This window comes from Pecten maximus, chromosome 2 (genome assembly GCF_902652985.1).
Source record: "Pecten maximus chromosome 2, xPecMax1.1, whole genome shotgun sequence".
Taxonomy (NCBI): domain Eukaryota; kingdom Metazoa; phylum Mollusca; class Bivalvia; order Pectinida; family Pectinidae; genus Pecten; species Pecten maximus.
In genome coordinates this window covers 18773082-18791448 of record NC_047016.1, presented here as the reverse complement: position 1 = coordinate 18791448, position 18367 = coordinate 18773082, and the positions used below count along the sequence as shown (strand labels likewise).

Sequence of the window (18367 nt, the reverse complement as noted above, 5' to 3'; positions counted from 1 at the left end):
TCAGTCAGTCACTAATTTATTACTACATGTACAGTATACTATTCATTCCAGGAAGTAAATATTAATAAAAGTACATTTTTAGGTCACCTGAGACGAAGTCTCAGTTGACCTATTGCAATCGCCTTTTGTCCGGCGTCGTGCGTCGTCCGTCGTGCGTCGTAGACAAATTTACATTTTCAACTTCTTCTTAAAAACTGCTGAACTAAATTCAATGAAATTTTACAGGAAGCTTCCATGGCTGAGGGTGAACCAAAATTTTGAATTATATGGTCCCCACCCCCCAGGGGCCTGAGGGGCGGGGCCAAAAAGGGTCAAATTGACTAAAATTTCAAAAATCTTCTTCTCTACCCTCAGATATGGTAGAATCAAATACTTTTCATAGATGGAAGGGTCTTAAGGTGCTTTACCAAAATTGTGAATTTCATGACCCTGGGGTCTCACGTTTGCCCCTGGGGAGGGGGTAAACTTTACTATAGTTTATATAGGGAAATCACATTTTTGACTATTATTTATTGGATATCTATTGGAATTCATTCTAACTTGGTTCAAATTATCAGCATGGGATGACAGTTTGATGGTATGTACATGTTGGCCCTGGTTGACCCCCAGGGGCTGGTGGGCGGTGCCAAAAAGGGTCAAATTGACTAAAATTTCAAAAATCTTCTTCTCTACTCTCAGATATATTAGAATCAAATACTCTTCATAGATGGAAGGCTCTTAAGGTGCTTTACCAAAATTGTGAATTTCATGACCCTGGGGTCTCACGTTTGCCCCTGGGGAGGGGGTAAACTTTACTATAGTTTATATAGGGAAATCACATTTTTGACTATTATTTGTTGGATTTCTATTGGAATTTATTCTAACTTGGTTCAAATTATCAGCATAGGATAACAGTTTGATGGTATGTACATGTTGGCCCTGGTTGACCCCCAGGGGCTGGTGGGCGGGGCCAAAAAGGGTCAAATTGACTAAAATTTCAAAAATCTTCTTCTCTACTCTCAGATATATTAGAATCAAATACTCTTCATAGATGGAAGGCTCTTAAGGGTGCTTACCAAAATTGTGAATTTCATGACCCTGGGTCTCACGTTTGCCCCTGGGTAGGGGGTAAACTTTACTATAGTTTATATAGGGAAATCACATTTTTGACTATTATTTGTTGGATTTCTATTGGAATTTATTCTAACTTGGTTCAAATTATCAGCATAGGATAACAGTTTGATGGTATGTACATGTTGGCCCTGGTTGACCCCCAGGGGCTGGTGGGCGGGGCCAAAAAGGGTCAAATTGACTAAAATTTCAAAAATCTTCTTCTCTACTCTCAGATATATTAGAATCAAATACTCTTCATAGATGGAAGGCTCTTAAGGTGCTTTACCAAAATTGTGAATTTCATGACCCTGGGGTCTCACGTTTGCCCCTGGGTAGGGGGTAAACTTTACTATAGTTTATATAGGGAAATCACATTTTTGACTATTATTTGTTGGATTTCTATTGGAATTTATTCTAACTTGGTTCAAATTATCAGCATAGGATAACAGTTTGATGGTATGTACATGTTGGCCCTGGTTGACCCCCAGGGGCTGGTGGGCGGGGCCAAAAAGGGTCAAATTGACTAAAATTTCAAAAATCTTCTTCTCTACTCTCAGATATGTTAGAATCAAATACTCTTCATAGATGGAAGGGTCTTAAGGTGCTTTACCAAAATTGTGAATTTCATGACCCTGGGGTCTCACGTTTGCCCCTGGGTAGGGGGTAAACTTTACTATAGTTTATATAGGGAAATCACATTTTTGACTATTATTTGTTGGATTTCTATTGGAATTTATTCTAACTTGGTTCAAATTATCAGCATGGGATTACAGTTTGATGTTATGTACATGTTGGCCCTGGTTGACCCCCAGGGGCTGAGGGGGCGGGGCCAAAAAGGGTCAAATTGACTGAAATTTCAAAAATCTTCTTCTCTACTCTCAGATATGTTAGAATCAAATACTCTTCATAGATGAAGGGTCTTAAGGTGCTTTACCAAAATTGTGAATTTCATGACCCTGGGGTCTCACGTTTGCCCCTGGGTAGGGGGTAAACTTTACTATAGTTTATATAGGGAAATCACATTTTTGACTATTATTTGTTGGATTTCTATTGGAATTTATTCTAACTTGGTTCAAATTATCAGCATAGGATACAGTTTGATGGTATGTACATGTTGGCCCTGGTTGACCCCCAGGGGCTGGTGGGCGGGGCCAAAAAGGGTCAAATTGACTAAAATTTCAAAAATCTTCTTCTCTACTCTCAGATATATTAGAATCAAATACTCTTCATAGATGGAAGGCTCTTAAGGTGCTTTACCAAAATTGTGAATTTCATGACCCTGGGGTCTCACGTTTGCCCCTGGGTAGGGGGTAAACTTTACTATAGTTTATATAGGGAAATCACATTTTTGACTATTATTTGTTGGATTTCTATTGGAATTTATTCTAACTTGGTTCAAATTATCAGCATAGGATAACAGTTTGATGGTATGTACATGTTGGCCCTGGTTGACCCCCAGGGGCTGGTGGGCGGGGCCAAAAAGGGTCAAATTGACTAAAATTTCAAAAATCTTCTTCTCTACTCTCAGATATGTTAGAATCAAATACTCTTCATAGATGGAAGGGTCTTAAGGTAGCTTTACCAAAATTGTGAATTTCATGACCCTGGGGTCTCACGTTTGCCCCTGGGTAGGGGGTAAACTTTACTATAGTTTATATAGGGAAATCACATTTTTGACTATTATTTGTTGGATTTCTATTGGAATTTATTCTAACTTGGTTCAAATTATCAGCATGGGATTACAGTTTGATGTTATGTACATGTTGGCCCTGGTTGACCCCCAGGGGCTAGTGGGCGGGGCCAAAAAGGGTCAAATTGACTAAAATTTCAAAAATCTTCTTCTCTACTCTCAGATATGTTAGAATCAAATACTCTTCATAGATGGAAGGGGTCTTATGGTGCTTTACCAAAATTGTGAATTTCATGACCCTGGGGTCTCACGTTTGCCCCTGGGTAGGGGGTAAACTTTACTATAGTTTATATAGGGAAATCACATTTTTGACTATTATTTGTTGGATTTCTATTGGAATTTATTCTAACTTTGTTCAAATTATCAGCATAGGATGACAGTTTGATGGTATGTACATGTTGGCCCTGGTTGACCCCCAGGGGCTGGTGGGCGGGGCCAAAAAGGGTCAAATTGACTAAAATTTCAAAAATCTTCTTCTCTACTCTCAGATATGTTAGAATCAAATACTCTTCATAGATGAAGGGGTCTTATGATGCTTTACCAAAATTGTGAATTTCATGACCCTGGGGTCTCACGTTTGCCCCTGGGTAGGGGGTAAACTTTACTATAGTTTATATAGGGAAATCACATTTTTGACTATTATTTGTTGGATTTTTATTGGAATTCATTCTAACTTCGTTAACGTTATCAGCTTGGGATGACAGTTTGATGTACATGTTGGCCCTGACTGACCCCCAGGGGCTGATGGGCGGGGCCAAAAAGGGTCAAATTAACTGAAATTTCAAAAATCTTCTTCTTACAACCCAAATAAGGTAGAATTAAATACTCTTCACAGATCGAAGGGTCTTAAGGTGCTTTACCATAATTGTGAATTTCCTAGCCCTGGGGTCTCGCGTTTGCCCCATGGGAGGGGATAAACTTTACTATAGTTATAGGGAAATCACATTTTTGACTATCATTTGTTTTATTTGTTTTGAAATTCATTCTTTCATTCAAATTTACTGAAATATTTCAAAAATCAGGTGACCATTAAGGCCCATGGGCCTCTTGTTTATAATTATTATATAATTAATGAAAATATATTAGACATATCCAGATTACAGCTTTGGTGACGGGAAGAGAACTGTAATTCATGATTTACATCTCTGATTCAAGGGTTCAAAATGTTTTTATTAATATATTATTTTTTAAGTTTAAGTTTGGAAATCAATCTATTTTATTTCAATGGAGATGAATTGTCTTATGAAACTTATTTTAATGGAGTTAATTACGAGTGAGTATTATGGATGAGTGGTTAAGGTTTTAACAGGATTAGTGTTAATTGTTCTGGCATTATTATCTATTGATTGATCAGGTGATGGAAGATTTCTTTGTCTCTTATTTAAGTATTTATCAGATTTACATATCATGCCATAATGATCCGTCCACTTACCATGCTGACTGAAAAGTCCCTTACTTATTATCAAAGTATATCGGCTTACCAGCTCCTTACATCTGGTAATAGTTGTTGCAGGTTTATATAGGTTGACCAGTCCTGTACTAAGGTCTGTGTATGTAGGCTGACCAGTCCTCTACTAAGGTCTGTGTATGTAGGCTGACCAGTCCTCTACTAAGGTCGGTGTATGTAGGCTGACCAGTCCTGTACTAAGGTCAGTGTATGTAGGCTGACCAGTCCTGTACTTAGGTCGGTGTATGTAGGCTGACCAGTCCTGTACTAAGGTCGGTGTATGTAGGCTGACCAGTCCTCTACTTAGGTCGGTGTATGTAGGCTGACCAGTCCTGTACTTAGGTCGGTGTATGTAGACTGACCAGTCCTGTACTAAGGTCGGTGTATGTAGGTTGACCAGTCCTGTACTTAGGTCGGTGTATGTAGACTGACCAGTCCTGTACTAAGGTCAATGTATGTAGGCTGACCAGTCCTGTACTTAGGTCGGTGTATGTAGACTGACCAGTCCTCTACTTAGGTCGGTGTATGTAGACTGACCAGTCCTGTACTTAGGTCGGTGTATTTAGACTGACCAGTCCTGTACTAAGGTCGGTGTATGTAGGCTGACCAGTCCTCTACTTAGGTCGGTGTATGTAGACTGACCAGTCCTGTACTAAGGTCAGTGTATGTAGGCTGACCAGTCCTGTACTTAGATTGATGTATGTAGACTGACCAGTCCTGTACTTAGGTCAGTGTATGTAGGCTGACCAGTCCTGTACTTAGGTCAGTGTATGTAGACTGACCAGTCCTGTACTAAGGTCAGTGTATGTAGGCTGACCAGTCCTGTACTTAGGTCGGTGTATGTAGACTGACCAGTCCTGTACTAAGGTCGGTGTATGTAGACTGACCAGTCATGTACTTAGGTTGGTGTATGTAGACTGACCAGTCATGTACTTAGGTCAGTGTATGTAGACTGACCAGTCCTCTACTTAGGTCGATGTATGTAGACTGACCAGTCCTGTACTAAGGTCAGTGTATGTAGGCTGACCAGTCCTGTACTTAGGTCAGTGTATGTAGACTGACCAGTCCTGTACTAAGGTCAGTGTATGTAGGCTGACCAGTCCTGTACTTAGGTCGGTGTATGTAGGCTGACCAGTCATGTACTTCGGTGTGTGATGTAAACCGACCAGTCCCATACTTATTATGATCAGTATAGGTTGGCAGACCAGTCCCTTACTTATGACCACTATAGGTAGGCCGACCAGTCTCAGGCCAGTGAAGGTCTTTCATCTTAAATTTGCAATCTACATGTATTCGTCCTAATTTTGTAATCTTCATGTATTCAGAATTGTTTTAATTTATTAATTCCATTGATGTCTATTTGTAATTTGTTACTTCTTTATTAGAAAAAATTCATATGCAGAATATATTAATATGTACATGTATTTTTTTGAATGAAAACTTTTGTTTCAATTCTTTGCTGCCATAATTTATGTTGTCTTTTATTCCAAGTTCTTATTACTTTTTACTGTTGTTTTCCTGAACACATACTAAATACTTTGTACACAACATTTGTATCAAGTTATGTATACAACACTTTTACTGTTCTTATAAAACCGTAAACAACACTTGTACTGATGTTATGTATCCATACAACATTTACACTTGTGCCTGTGTTAGTGGATATATATACATACATGTACTGAGTACTTCTACAGAGCCGTTTTTGTTCACCATGGCCCTAACAGTTGAGCTGTTTTTGTTCACCAAGGCCCAAACAGTTGAGCTGTTTTTGTTCGCCATGACCCAAACAGTTGAGCTGTTTTTGTTTACCATGGCCCAAACAGTTGAGCTGTTTTTGTTCGCCATGACCCAAACAGTTGAGCTGTTTTTGTTTACCATGGCCCAAACAGTTGAGCTGTTTTTGTTTATTCCTTGCCTAAACAATTGGACTGTTTTGTTTTTCGTGGCCCCAAACAGTTGGACTGTTTTTGTTTATCATGGCCCAAAAAAGTTGCCCTGTAGTAGTATCAGTGTTGCTGAAACAAGTTTATCAAACCAGGTCAGACCTATGATTTAATTCTATCATTTGGGAGCCTTTACTTTAAGGCCTGTATTAACATCAACAGGTTTGTTAAGATATACATGTTTATCCTATACCGTGTGCTGTATACCTTGACTTAGGTGTCTCTACAATGTAGTATTTCAATTATACATGAACTATTTTTTATTATATGGAAGTGTAAATATTTGTTTATATGCAAATATCATGTAAGAAATATGTATCTGCAGTTATAAACTATTCCAATTTTACTTGTTACATTCCCGCCGAACAGTGATAAAATATAGTTATGTATCCCTAAATTATCTCCATTTCTCACATCACAGGGTGAACCCATGGTTGCTAGGGATGGAATAACTTCACAGGGTGAACCCATGGTTGCTAGGGATGGGATAAATCGATCAATAAATCAATCTCACTCGGGATGGGGAAAGACAGCTGACACACTCTATGATGCCACTCACAATCGTGTGTAAGGTCATCACTTTATGTAGCGTAACCATGTCACAAATTGATAACATAATCAATTTTGATGCATATTTTAATGATGGCATGATGGAAAAGATTCACAACACCTTAACTACAACTTACTTTCTTAAGTACAGTAAGTGAGAAAAATAATCAAACATAGGCCTATACCATGGACAGAAATAGCCCAACCCATAGCATCTTGCTGACCTGCCAAACTTTCAGCTCGGATTCAGTCCCCGGAACAGGCACATGCAAGTTTCTATTAGTCTTTGAAAGCAACCTGGGAAACAACCTTGAATTGTTTGCACAAATTGCTGTCTGTTTACTTATTGCGTCCCTGTTCCACAGAAAGTTTTTGCAATGGAAATATTCTGTACTGTCTGTTCTGATTCAAGCCATATACTATACAGAAATTAAAGGGAAACATCTGTGTCTCAGATTGACCGTTACCTCATATATATTTACATGTTGTACTTGTTATATGCATACTAATATTAAAAATTAATATTAAAAATGGAAAACTGATCTGTGTGTTGTGGTGTATATATGATTACTGTTACTAGAACAGGTGCTGGGGTGGCACAGTGGTAACACACTTGCCTTTCACCTAGGCAGCTGGGGTTCAGTTCTCCGATCGTACGTGAAAAGGTATGGAGTCACCTGCCCGACCACATGGGTTTTCCCTGGGTACTCTGGCTCCTCCCACAGTAAGACACCTTGCGCGCTTCCATCCTGGCCAACAAGCGTTATTGATATAAGTTCATATAACTTGTTTCGCAATTGTTGTAAAATAAAGTTTACATTTTAGAACAGCAATCATATGGGTGGATTTCAACACTAAAGATAGTTTCAGGATTACTACCAGGGTATTTTTGAGCTGGGTGTCAACACTACATATGGTTTCATGATTACTATATATTTCCTGACTTTTATGTGTTGTTGTGTGTTTTTGTTCCGGACTTTGTGCATCGTCTATCTCACCAGATATCTGTGTATTGTACCATGTACATAGTCTGAGAATGTATTTAAGCAATATCTGGACACCATTACCCCCATAAACAAGTATAATTATGTACATCAGTTAAAGGTCACAGTAAAGCAACAGGTTTGGTTTCAAGGATTTTTATTTCATCAGGAGAAAAAAATTTACTGTATAACATGAAATGGTCCGTGTATAAATTTTCTTTGTTTTTGTGGTTGCTATGGAAACATGAATATAAATACAAACAATTAATGTTGCATGGACTTACCATGGAGGTTTGTACCTACAAAATAATTCAAAAGCTCCAAACCCCCAAATAAAGTAGACACAAATTTTATGTTTTACAATATTTTGCTTTGGAATTCTCACACCACCTGATTAATGATTTATTAAAGAACTAGGTCCCTAGCTGGTCCCTAGAGTTACTTCTCTTACATGAACTCTCCATACACTTTAGACAGTTTTACAGTCCAGCTAAATATAAATTTAGCTATCTATATACACTCCAACCAGCTTAATACACTCCAGCCAGCTTTACACATCAGCCAAAAATACATTTCAGCCAACTTCACTTCAGCAGACTAATCAAATACACTCCAGCCAGCATTACACTTAAGCCAGTTTTACACTTCAGCAAACTTTACACTCTAGCTTGCTTTATACTAACGAGGATTTCAGCTTTACACTCCGGTACATTCCAGATCTACACTTTAACTGTTCCAGCTTTACACTCCAGGACACTCTAGATTTACAGTGCACTTAGCCTGTTGTGGCTTAACACTCCAGCACATTTTAGATATATATTTAGCCTGTTCCGCTTTACTCCAGCACATTCTAAATTTACACTTTAACTGTTCCAGCTTTACACTCTAGATATATATTTAGCCTGTTGTGGCTTTACACTCCAGCACATTTTAGATATATACTTTAGCCTGTTCCGCTTTACTCCAGCACATTCTAAATTTACACTTTAACTGTTCCAGCTTTACACTCCAGCACATTTTAGATATATACTTTAGCCTGTTCCGCTTTACTCCAGCACATTCTAAATTTACACTTTAACTGTTCCAGCTTTACACTCCAGCACATTTAAGATTTTACACTTTAGCCTGTTCCTGCTTTACACTCCGGCACATTTTAGATTTATGCTACACTTAAGCCGGTTCTGGCTTTACACTCCAGTACATTTTAGATTTATGCTACACTTAAGCCGGTTCTGGCTTTACACTTCAGTACATTTTAGATTTATGCTACACTTAAGCCGGTTCTGGCTTTACACTCCAGTACATTTTAGATTTATACTTTAGCTTGCTTCAGCTTTACACTCCAGCACATTCTAGATATATACTTTAGCCTGTTGTGGCTTAACACTATATTTTAGCCTGTTCTTGCATTACAATCCAGAACATTTTAGATTTACGGTACACTTCAGCTCTTCCAGTAGATTTATACTTTAGCTTGTTTCAGCTTTACACTCCAGCACATTCTAGATTAAAGATTTTACACTTTAGCCTGTTTCAACTTTACACTATTCTGTACGTAGCGTATTCTAGATTTACAGTACTAAGTTCAGCCTGTTCCAACTGTGAACTTAAACATGTTCCAGCTTCACATCCCCGTATTTATTTCTACCTTGTGTAATTCATCATAGTGTTCCATCAGAATGTTGCATATGTTTCACTAACTCTGTCTGATCTATTTCCAATTCACTTGCTCTGTCAATTTTGCGTTTCCTCTCTATGTACTTATCAACACTGGCTACCACACCAAGTCTATTTTTGTTAATCAGTTCTGTATGGTTCAGCTTCTTCAGCTCAGTAGTTTCTGGAGAGGCTGGCGGTACAAGGCCATCTGAAATTTTGTAGTAAACAGTCGTGGAATCTGTATCCATGATCGCCATTGTTATTCTGAAAGAAGCATTTATGTGAATATATATTGATGGGAAATTTGAAAAACTGATTAATGTACAATGTACATTATATACCGAGTACATAAAGAGCCATAAGAACAAGAGGCCCACCGGGCTTAACGTTCACCTAATTTATATATATATACACTGATAGACAATGTTTAAGATCTTATCCCTCTTACCTGGAAAGTACTTAACTTTGAATTGTTACATATTACAAAACAAAATAGTCATTCACAATAATTCTCTGATTTTACAACCCATACCTATATATGTACCAGTACATCTAAACACAAATCAGTCACTAACCCTGATGTATGGTAGTCACCCAAGCTGGCTTTGTGGAGGTAGTTCTGGAGATCACTAGGGGATACTGAACATCCCCGGGGTAGGGGGAGCACCAACTCTCTGGATGTGTGTCTAGTTGCATGTCCAGATATTAAAACAAGGTCAAGGTCATGACAAGGATGAAGGTCAACATTCCACCACTGTTTTCCTACAAATATGAAACAGAAAATTACTTAGCATTTCAATTGTATGTGTTACCAGTGTGTCAATGTGTCTATGTGTTACCAGTGTGTCCATGTTACCAGTGTGTCAATGTGTCTATGTGTTACCAGTGTGTCAATGTGTCCATGTGTTACCAGTGTGTCCATGTGTTACCAGTGTGTCTATGTGTTACCAGTGTGTCCATGTGTTACCAGTGTGTTCATGTGTTACCAGTGTGTCAATGTGTTACCAGTGTGTCCATGTGTTACCAGTGTGTCTATGTGTTACCAGTGTGTCCATGTGTTACCAGTGTGTCCATGTGTTACCAGTGTGTCCATGTGTTACCAGTGTGTCTATGTGTTACCAGTGTGTCCATGTGTTACCTATGTGTGTCCATGTGTTACCAGTGTGTCCATGTGTTACCAGTGTGTCCATGTGTTACCAGTGTGTCCATGTGTTACCAGTGTGTCTATGTGTTACCAGTGTGTCCATGTGTTACCAGTGTGTCCATGTGTTACCAGTGTGTCAATGTGTCCATGTGTTACCAGTGTGTCAATGTGTCCATGTGTTACCAGTGTGTCAATGTGTCTATGTGTTACCAGTGTGTCCATGTGTTATCAGTGTGTCCATGTTACCAGTGTGTTAATGTGTCCATGTGTTACCAGTGTGTCAATGTGTCCATGTGTTACCAGTGTGTCAATGTCTCCATGTGTTACCAGTGTGTTAATGTGTCCATGTATTACCAGTGTGTCAATGTGTCTATGTGTTACCAGTGTGTCCATGTGCTACCAGTGTGTCCATGTTACCAGTGTGTCAATGTGTCTATGTGTTACCAGTGTGTCCATGTGCTACCAGTGTGTCCATGTGCTACCAGTGTGTCAATGTGTCTATGTGTTACCAGTGTGTCAATGTGTCTATGTGTTGCCAGTGTGTCCATGTTACCAGTGTGTCAATGTGTCTATGTGTTACCAGTGTGTCCATGTGTTACCAGTGTGTCCATGTGTTACCAGTGTGTCTATGTGTCTATGTGTTACCAGTGTGTCAATGTGTCTATGTGTTACCAGTGTGTCCATGTTACCAGTGTGTCAATGTGTCTATGTGTTACCAGTGTGTCCATGTGTTACCAGTGTGTCCATGTGTTACCAGTGTGTCTATGTGTTACCAGTGTGTTAATGTGTCCATGCGTTACCAGTGTGTCAATGTGTCTATGTGTTACCAGTGTGTCCATGTTACCAGTGTGTCCATGTTACCAGTGTGTCAATGTGTCTATGTGTTACCAGTGTGTCCATGTGCTACCAGTGTGTCCATGTGTTACCAGTGTGTCCATGTGTTACCAGTGTGTCCATGTGTTACCAGTGTGTCTATGTGTTACCAGTGTGTCCATGTGTTACCTATGTGTGTCCATGTGTTACCAGTGTGTCAATGTGTCCATGTGTTACCAGTGTGTCAATGTGTCCATGTATTACCAGTGTGTCAATGTGTCTATGTGTTACCAGTGTGTCCATGTGCTACCAGTGTGTCCATGTTACCAGTGTGTTAATGTGTCCATGTGTTACCAGTGTGTCAATGTGTCCATGTGTTACCAGTGTGTCAATGTCTCCATGTGTTACCAGTGTGTTAATGTGTCCATGTATTACCAGTGTGTCAATGTGTCTATGTGTTACCAGTGTGTCCATGTGCTACCAGTGTGTCCATGTTACCAGTGTGTCAATGTGTCTATGTGTTACCAGTGTGTCCATGTGCTACCAGTGTGTCCATGTGCTACCAGTGTGTCAATGTGTCTATGTGTTACCAGTGTGTCAATGTGTCTATGTGTTGCCAGTGTGTCCATGTTACCAGTGTGTCAATGTGTCTATGTGTTACCAGTGTGTCCATGTGTTACCAGTGTGTCCATGTGTTACCAGTGTGTCTATGTGTCTATGTGTTACCAGTGTGTCAATGTGTCTATGTGTTACCAGTGTGTCCATGTTACCAGTGTGTCAATGTGTCTATGTGTTACCAGTGTGTCCATGTGTTACCAGTGTGTCCATGTGTTACCAGTGTGTCTATGTGTTACCAGTGTGTTAATGTGTCCATGCGTTACCAGTGTGTCAATGTGTCTATGTGTTACCAGTGTGTCCATGTTACCAGTGTGTCCATGTTACCAGTGTGTCAATGTGTCTATGTGTTACCAGTGTGTCCATGTGCTACCAGTGTGTCCATGTGTTACCTGTGTGTCCATGTGTTACCAGTGTGTGCATGTGTTACCAATGTGTGCATGTGTTACCAGTGCGTCCATGTGTTACCAATGTGTCCATGTGTTACCAGTGCATCCATGTGTCCATGTGTCACCAGTGTGTCAATGTGTTACTAGCCTGTCTATATATATTACCTGGGTATTAATCTGTTACTAGAGTGACCATGAATTATTATTGTTTTTATGTATGCAGAAAGGAAGTAAGTCATATATCAATATCAGTTTAGCATGTACAGAAAACCACCTGCAAACAGACACAAGTACATTATCCTTCACACAGATCCAGGTATATTATCCTTCACACAGACCCAGGTACATTATCCTTCACACAGACCCAGGTACACTATCCTTCCCACAGACCCAGGTACATTATCCTTCACACAGACCCAGGTACAGTATCCTTCACACAGACCCAGGTACATTATCCTTCACACAGACCCAGGTACAGTATCCTTCACACAGACCCAGGTACATTATCCTTCACACAGATCAAAGTACATTATCCTTCACACAGACCCAGGTACATTATCCTTCACACAGACCCAGGTACAGTATCCTTCACACAGACCCAGGTACATTATCCTTCACACAGACCCAGGTACATTATCCTTCACACAGACCCAGGTACATTATCCTTCACACAGATCCAGGTACAGTATCCTTCACACAGACCGAGGTACATTATCCTTCACACAGATCAAAGTACATTATCCTTCACACAGACCCAGGTACATTATCCTTCACACAGATCCAGGTACATTATCCTTCACAAAGACCAAGGTACATTATCCTTCACACAGATCAAAGTACATTATCCTTCACACAGATCAAAGTACATTATCCTTCACACAGACCCAGGTACATTATCCTTCACACAGACCCATGTACATTATCCTTCACACAGACCCAGGTACAGTATCCTTCACACAGACCCAGGAACATTATCCTTCACAAAGACCCAGGTACATTATCCTTCACACAGATCCAGGTACATTATCCTTCACACAGACCCAGGTACATTATCCTTCACACAGATCAAAGTACATTATCCTTCACACAGACCCAGGTACATTATCCTTCACACAGACCCAGGAACATTATCCTTCACACAGACCCAGGTACATTATCCTTCACACAGACCCAGGTACAGTATCCTTCACACAGATCAAAGTACATTATCCTTCACACAGACCCAGGTACATTATCCTTCACACAGACCCAGGTACAGTATCCTTCACACAGATCCAGGTACAGTATCCTTCACACAGATCCAGGTACATTATCCTTCACACAGATCAAAGTACATTATCCTTCACACAGACCCAGGTACAGTATCCTTCACACAGATCAAAGTACATTATCCTTCACACAGACCCATGTACATTATCCTTCACACAGACCCAGGTACAGTATCCTTCACACAGACCCAGGTACATTATCCTTCACACAGACCCAGGTACAGTATCCTTCACACAGATCAAAGTACATTATCCTTCACACAGACCCAGGTACATTATCCTTCACACAGACCCAGGTACAGTATCCTTCACACAGATCCAGGTACAGTATCCTTCACACAGATCCAGGTACATTATCCTTCACACAGATCAAAGTACATTATCCTTCACACAGACCCAGGTACAGTATCCTTCACACAGACCCATGTACATTATCCTTCACACAGATCCAGGTACATTATCCTTCACACAGACCCAGGTACATTATCCTTCACACAGACCCAGGTACAGTATCCTTCACACAGACCCAGGTACATTATCCTTCACACAGACCCAGGTACAGTATCCTTCACAAAGACCCAGGTACATTATCCTTCACACAGACCCAGGTACAGTATCCTTCACACAGACCCAGGTACATTATCCTTCACACAGATTCAGGTACATTATCCTTCACACAGATTAAAGTACATTATCCTTCACACAGATCCAGGTACATTATCCTTCACAAAGACCAAGGTACATTATCCTTCACACAGATCCAGGTACATTATCCTTCACACAGACCCAGGTACATTATCCTTCACACAGACCCAGGTACAGTATCCTTCACACAGATCCAGGTACATTATCCTTCACACAGATCAAAGTACATTATCCTTCACAAAGACCCAGGTACATTATCCTTCACACAGATCCTCTAGGTACAATGTACACTCACTTTTGGCACAGATCTAAGTACAATATAACCCTCACACCGACCCAGAGACACCCACCTTAACACAGACTCAGAGACTCTCACCTTCACACAACTCCAGGTACACTAAGCTTCACACAGATTCTGATCAATACGCAACTTCACACAGATCCAGAGAAACTCGCCTTCACACAGACCAAGCAACACTCACCTTCTTTACAGACCCAGAGACACCCACCTTCACACAGATCCAGGGACACTACTTTTCTTTTTGTACCTTCACATACCGTATTTGACCTAATAAGGGTGCCTGCCTTAATAAGGGCGCCCCTACCTTTTTTCAAGGAAATAAATCTTTGACTGAGTGTCAAAATGGTGTTCGAAAGTAATAATTCATGTGAAATATTTTGCTACTTTATGTCTTCAGTTTTCTTCAGGAAATTAAGTAACTGGAACACAAGTTTTCGCCACATTTTGTCTATTCCTACAGATGACATGTCAGTGCAAAGAGCACCCAAAACTAACACATCAACAAATAATAACTTACCACCTTTATTTGAAGATAAAGTAAAGACTTCATTCTTGTTGATAAATAACTTTTGTTCAGAACAGAAAGCTAGTAAAAGACATTGTAAATCAATTGTTAGGTCAAAGAAAACGATGTCTGATATGATCTTGGAAATCACTTGTTTCTATAAATAGAACACAAAAGAGTTCCATTTGAACATAAATGGTGGAACATACGTTCTCTGGTCTAAAGATCAGCTGGCATGGTTTACAAGTTTACAGGAGTATTCAAGTGATGTTTAAGCTTAAAATATGATAATGACTAGATATCTTCATCTGGAATATTTTTATGACTGAAAATTTTACCGTTTCCACAACCTTCGGTATTCTGAATATTTTACCGTTTCCACAACCTTCGGTAATCTGCTATAAGGTATCTTCTTTGGTTGACTAACCTCCGTCAAAAATGACGATTACGGTTGTGAGAAGGATTGTACTATGCTATAAAAGAATTATTTACCGTATAGTCTGTTTCATAAAACTTCAGAATAACTAATCTTAATAAGGGCGCCCCCACTGTCAATTACCTGCGCGATGCGCCCTTATTAGGTCAATTAAGGTATATCCAGGTACACACACCTTCACACAGATCCATAGACATTCACCTCTACATAGACCCTGAGACACCCACTCCCCTTCACTACGACCCAGAGGCACTCACCTTCACAGAGACCCAGAGACACTTGCCTTTACACACATCCAGAGATATTCCCCTTCACAGACTCGGGGGCACTTACCTTCTTAAAGACCCAGAAACACCCACTTTCACACAGATCCAAAGACACTCACCTTAATTCATACAGATCCAGAGACACTCAACTTAATTCAGAAAGATCCAGAGACACTCACCTTAATTCAGAAAGATCCAGAGACACTCACCTTAATTCAGAAAGATCCAGACACTCACCTTAATTCAGAAAGATCAAGAGACACTCACCTTAATTCAGAAAGATCCAGAGACACTTATCTTCAGAAAGATCCAGAGACATTCACCTCCAAACAGATCTAGAGACATTCACCTTCACACAGATCCAGAGACACTCACCTCCACACAGATCCAGAGACACTCGCCTTTACACAGATCTAGAGACACTCACCTAAATTCGTACAGATCCAGAGACAATAACCTTCATACAGATCCAGAGACACTCACATTCACAGATCCAGAGAGCTCACCTTCACACAGATGAGATCCAGAGACACTCACCTTCGTACAGATCTGGAGACACTAACCTTCACACAGATCTAGAAACTCGATCACCTCCACACAGATCCTGGGACACTTACCTCCACACAGATCCAGAGACACTCACATTCACAGATCCAGAGACACCCTCATACAAGTCCAGAGATACTCACCTTCACACAGATCCAGGTACACCAGGCAAGCAGCTTTCCCCTGTTCCTCATTCGTAATATTGAACTTTTCAATTTCTTTGTACTGTTCATAAAGTGAAAGGGAAAATGTTTTAACGTCATTATAATCCACTTGTCAGACAACCTCGAGATGTGTGTTTGTACATGTATCTAGCGAGACATTTCTTACTACTATATATATAGTAAAATAAGTATACATTGTATACTTATTTTGGTAATATATGTGTGTGTGTGTGAAATACGTCAATACATAGGTTTCTTTAAGTTTTTAGAAGGTGTATTAGTACTTGATTTTGAGTGCTGTGATTAATGATTTATCTAGTACACTGTAACGTTAGCGGTTTGGTATCTACACTCAGTAACTCTCCCGAAACCGAGCCCTGTGTTAGAGACTTGTATAACATCTGATATACAATGTACACGTCTCTGGTTAAATCATAGGTGCTTAGCATGTTTATAAGTCCAAGACCGATTATAGACTAATACATAGAGAAGGTGTGGAACTCCTCCGTCTGGCAAAAATGGGTCAATTTCATTCGAAGTGTCGTTCAAATTTTACCAGAAATATGGCAAGCTGTTTTAACATTTAATCCCATTTCCTCTTAAGGGCAGAAAAGGTTTTTCAATGGCAAGTCTTAACCTTTAAAATGACACCAAGAAATCATACCTAAATAGTCTATTTCTTTCACACGCAGCTTCGAAACTCTGAAAAGTGATGAATTTTCTTTAGTCTGACACGATCGAGAACATTTTTTCAAACGAAAATGTCTATTCGGTATCCAGACGTTTCGCACCCAAACACATTTCGCACCTAGTCGGTTTGCACCCAACAGGGACGGTTCGCACCACAAAAATAAAATAAAAAAGACGGTTCTCCCCCAGTGTTTTGTACCTTCGTTACTGGTGTAAATACTTTGCTATGTTTGTGTTGTAGCTTCCCTTCGTACAGTCGTTAATGTTTGTGCGAAGTCACATCTAGTTGTTATTAGCGGTGTACCTAATGAGTGACCAGGGACATTTTGCACGCCCAGGATTTCGTTAATGAAGATTTTTGGTATTTATTTCTGTAACATACTTACAGAGACCATATATAGACCATTATCTAACACCATGCAAAATGGAGTATATATATCTTCGAGATTCATCAATATGCATATCAGTTATCAGACTCGCCCAATTTCCTGCAAAAAGAAAATCCCACAAAAAAATGATAACAATATTAACGACTATATTATCAAAATAACACAACATTAACTATTAATTATTAAGGTTTAAAACATGTGAAAATATTGAGGTGCGAAACGTCTTTTCATAGGGTGTGAAACGTCTTGGGGGCGAAACGTCGTGGTGCGAAACGTCCGACATTCGTCTATTCGCTACACAGAAAACGTGGTCAACGGTCTACAATCACAGGGTTTGGTGTTAACAAATATGAGGTCAAAACGAACTTTTTTACTTGTCTAACGCTTCATTCCATTTCTCCTCTCGTGCTCCCCATGGTTGTTTTCTGCATCGACAGGTATCGGTGTCAAGTCGACTCTATATATTAAGTCTATAATCGGTCTTAGACTTATAAACGTGCTAAGCACCTAACAGTTATGGCTTAAATCTTCTCGATAGTTATCGGGGATATAGTATAGGTCTGTCTGTGACAATATATACTATATAAAACCTTTTTTTAGTGTATCAAACCCCTCAATATGACAATTCTAAAAAACAACAAACCAACCTTTGGATGCTGGTATATAGATGACCACTTTCCCTGTGGTTGAAGCATGTTACCGGTGTCGTGTCTTTCTAAATATAATTTAGGGGATTCCCTTTTCATAGGGTCTCGCGAAATCTCGCGACATTACTTTTTATCCAATCAAACATAGTATTCTAAATTTAGCACCAATAACATGTTGTCAGT

At 39.7% G+C, this 18367-nt stretch overlaps 1 protein-coding gene and 1 long non-coding RNA gene across 4 annotated transcripts; one reads left to right on the top strand and one right to left on the bottom strand.

Annotated features, from left to right (window-relative positions):
- Positions 1 to 3766: 3766 nt before the first annotated feature.
- LOC117320747 lies at positions 3767 to 7266 on the top strand. Its single transcript, XR_004531158.1, has 2 exons — positions 3767 to 5061; positions 5342 to 7266. It is a non-coding gene; the product is annotated as an uncharacterized LOC117320747 (long non-coding RNA).
- On the bottom strand, positions 6081 to 18279 carry LOC117320725 (tRNA-splicing endonuclease subunit Sen15-like). Of its 3 annotated transcripts, XR_004531154.1 has the most exons (5): positions 18185 to 18279; positions 16438 to 16519; positions 9942 to 10128; positions 8738 to 9630; positions 6081 to 8648 (listed from the first exon to the last, which is right to left on the bottom strand). XR_004531154.1 is itself a non-coding variant. In XM_033875238.1 (4 exons), exons 1-4 carry the CDS (start codon positions 18230 to 18232, stop codon positions 9369 to 9371), a joined length of 579 nt encoding a protein of 192 aa, XP_033731129.1. In that variant the 5' UTR covers positions 18233 to 18279; the 3' UTR covers positions 6081 to 9368. The 3 variants fall into 3 exon arrangements, 2 of the variants coding, with proteins under 2 accessions (XP_033731129.1, XP_033731139.1); XM_033875238.1 differs by having other exon boundaries at positions 6081 to 9630; XM_033875248.1 differs by lacking the exon at positions 18185 to 18279 and adding an exon at positions 17535 to 17558 and having other exon boundaries at positions 6081 to 9630.
- Positions 18280 to 18367: the final 88 nt, after the last annotated feature.

Bases quoted from the DNA above. Each gene is read 5' to 3' on its own strand.
- LOC117320725 (XM_033875238.1), bottom strand. From the start codon at position 18,232: ATGCTTCAACCACAGGGAAAGTGGTCATCTATATACCAGCATCCAAAG. The intron at 16,520-18,184 runs GTTGGTTTGTTG...CTTTATGAACAG, and splicing joins CTATATACCAGCATCCAAAG to TACAAAGAAATTGAAAAGTT. The intron at 9,631-9,941 runs GTTAGTGACTGA...TGCTTCTTTCAG, and splicing joins GGTGACTACCATACATCAGG to AATAACAATGGCGATCATGG.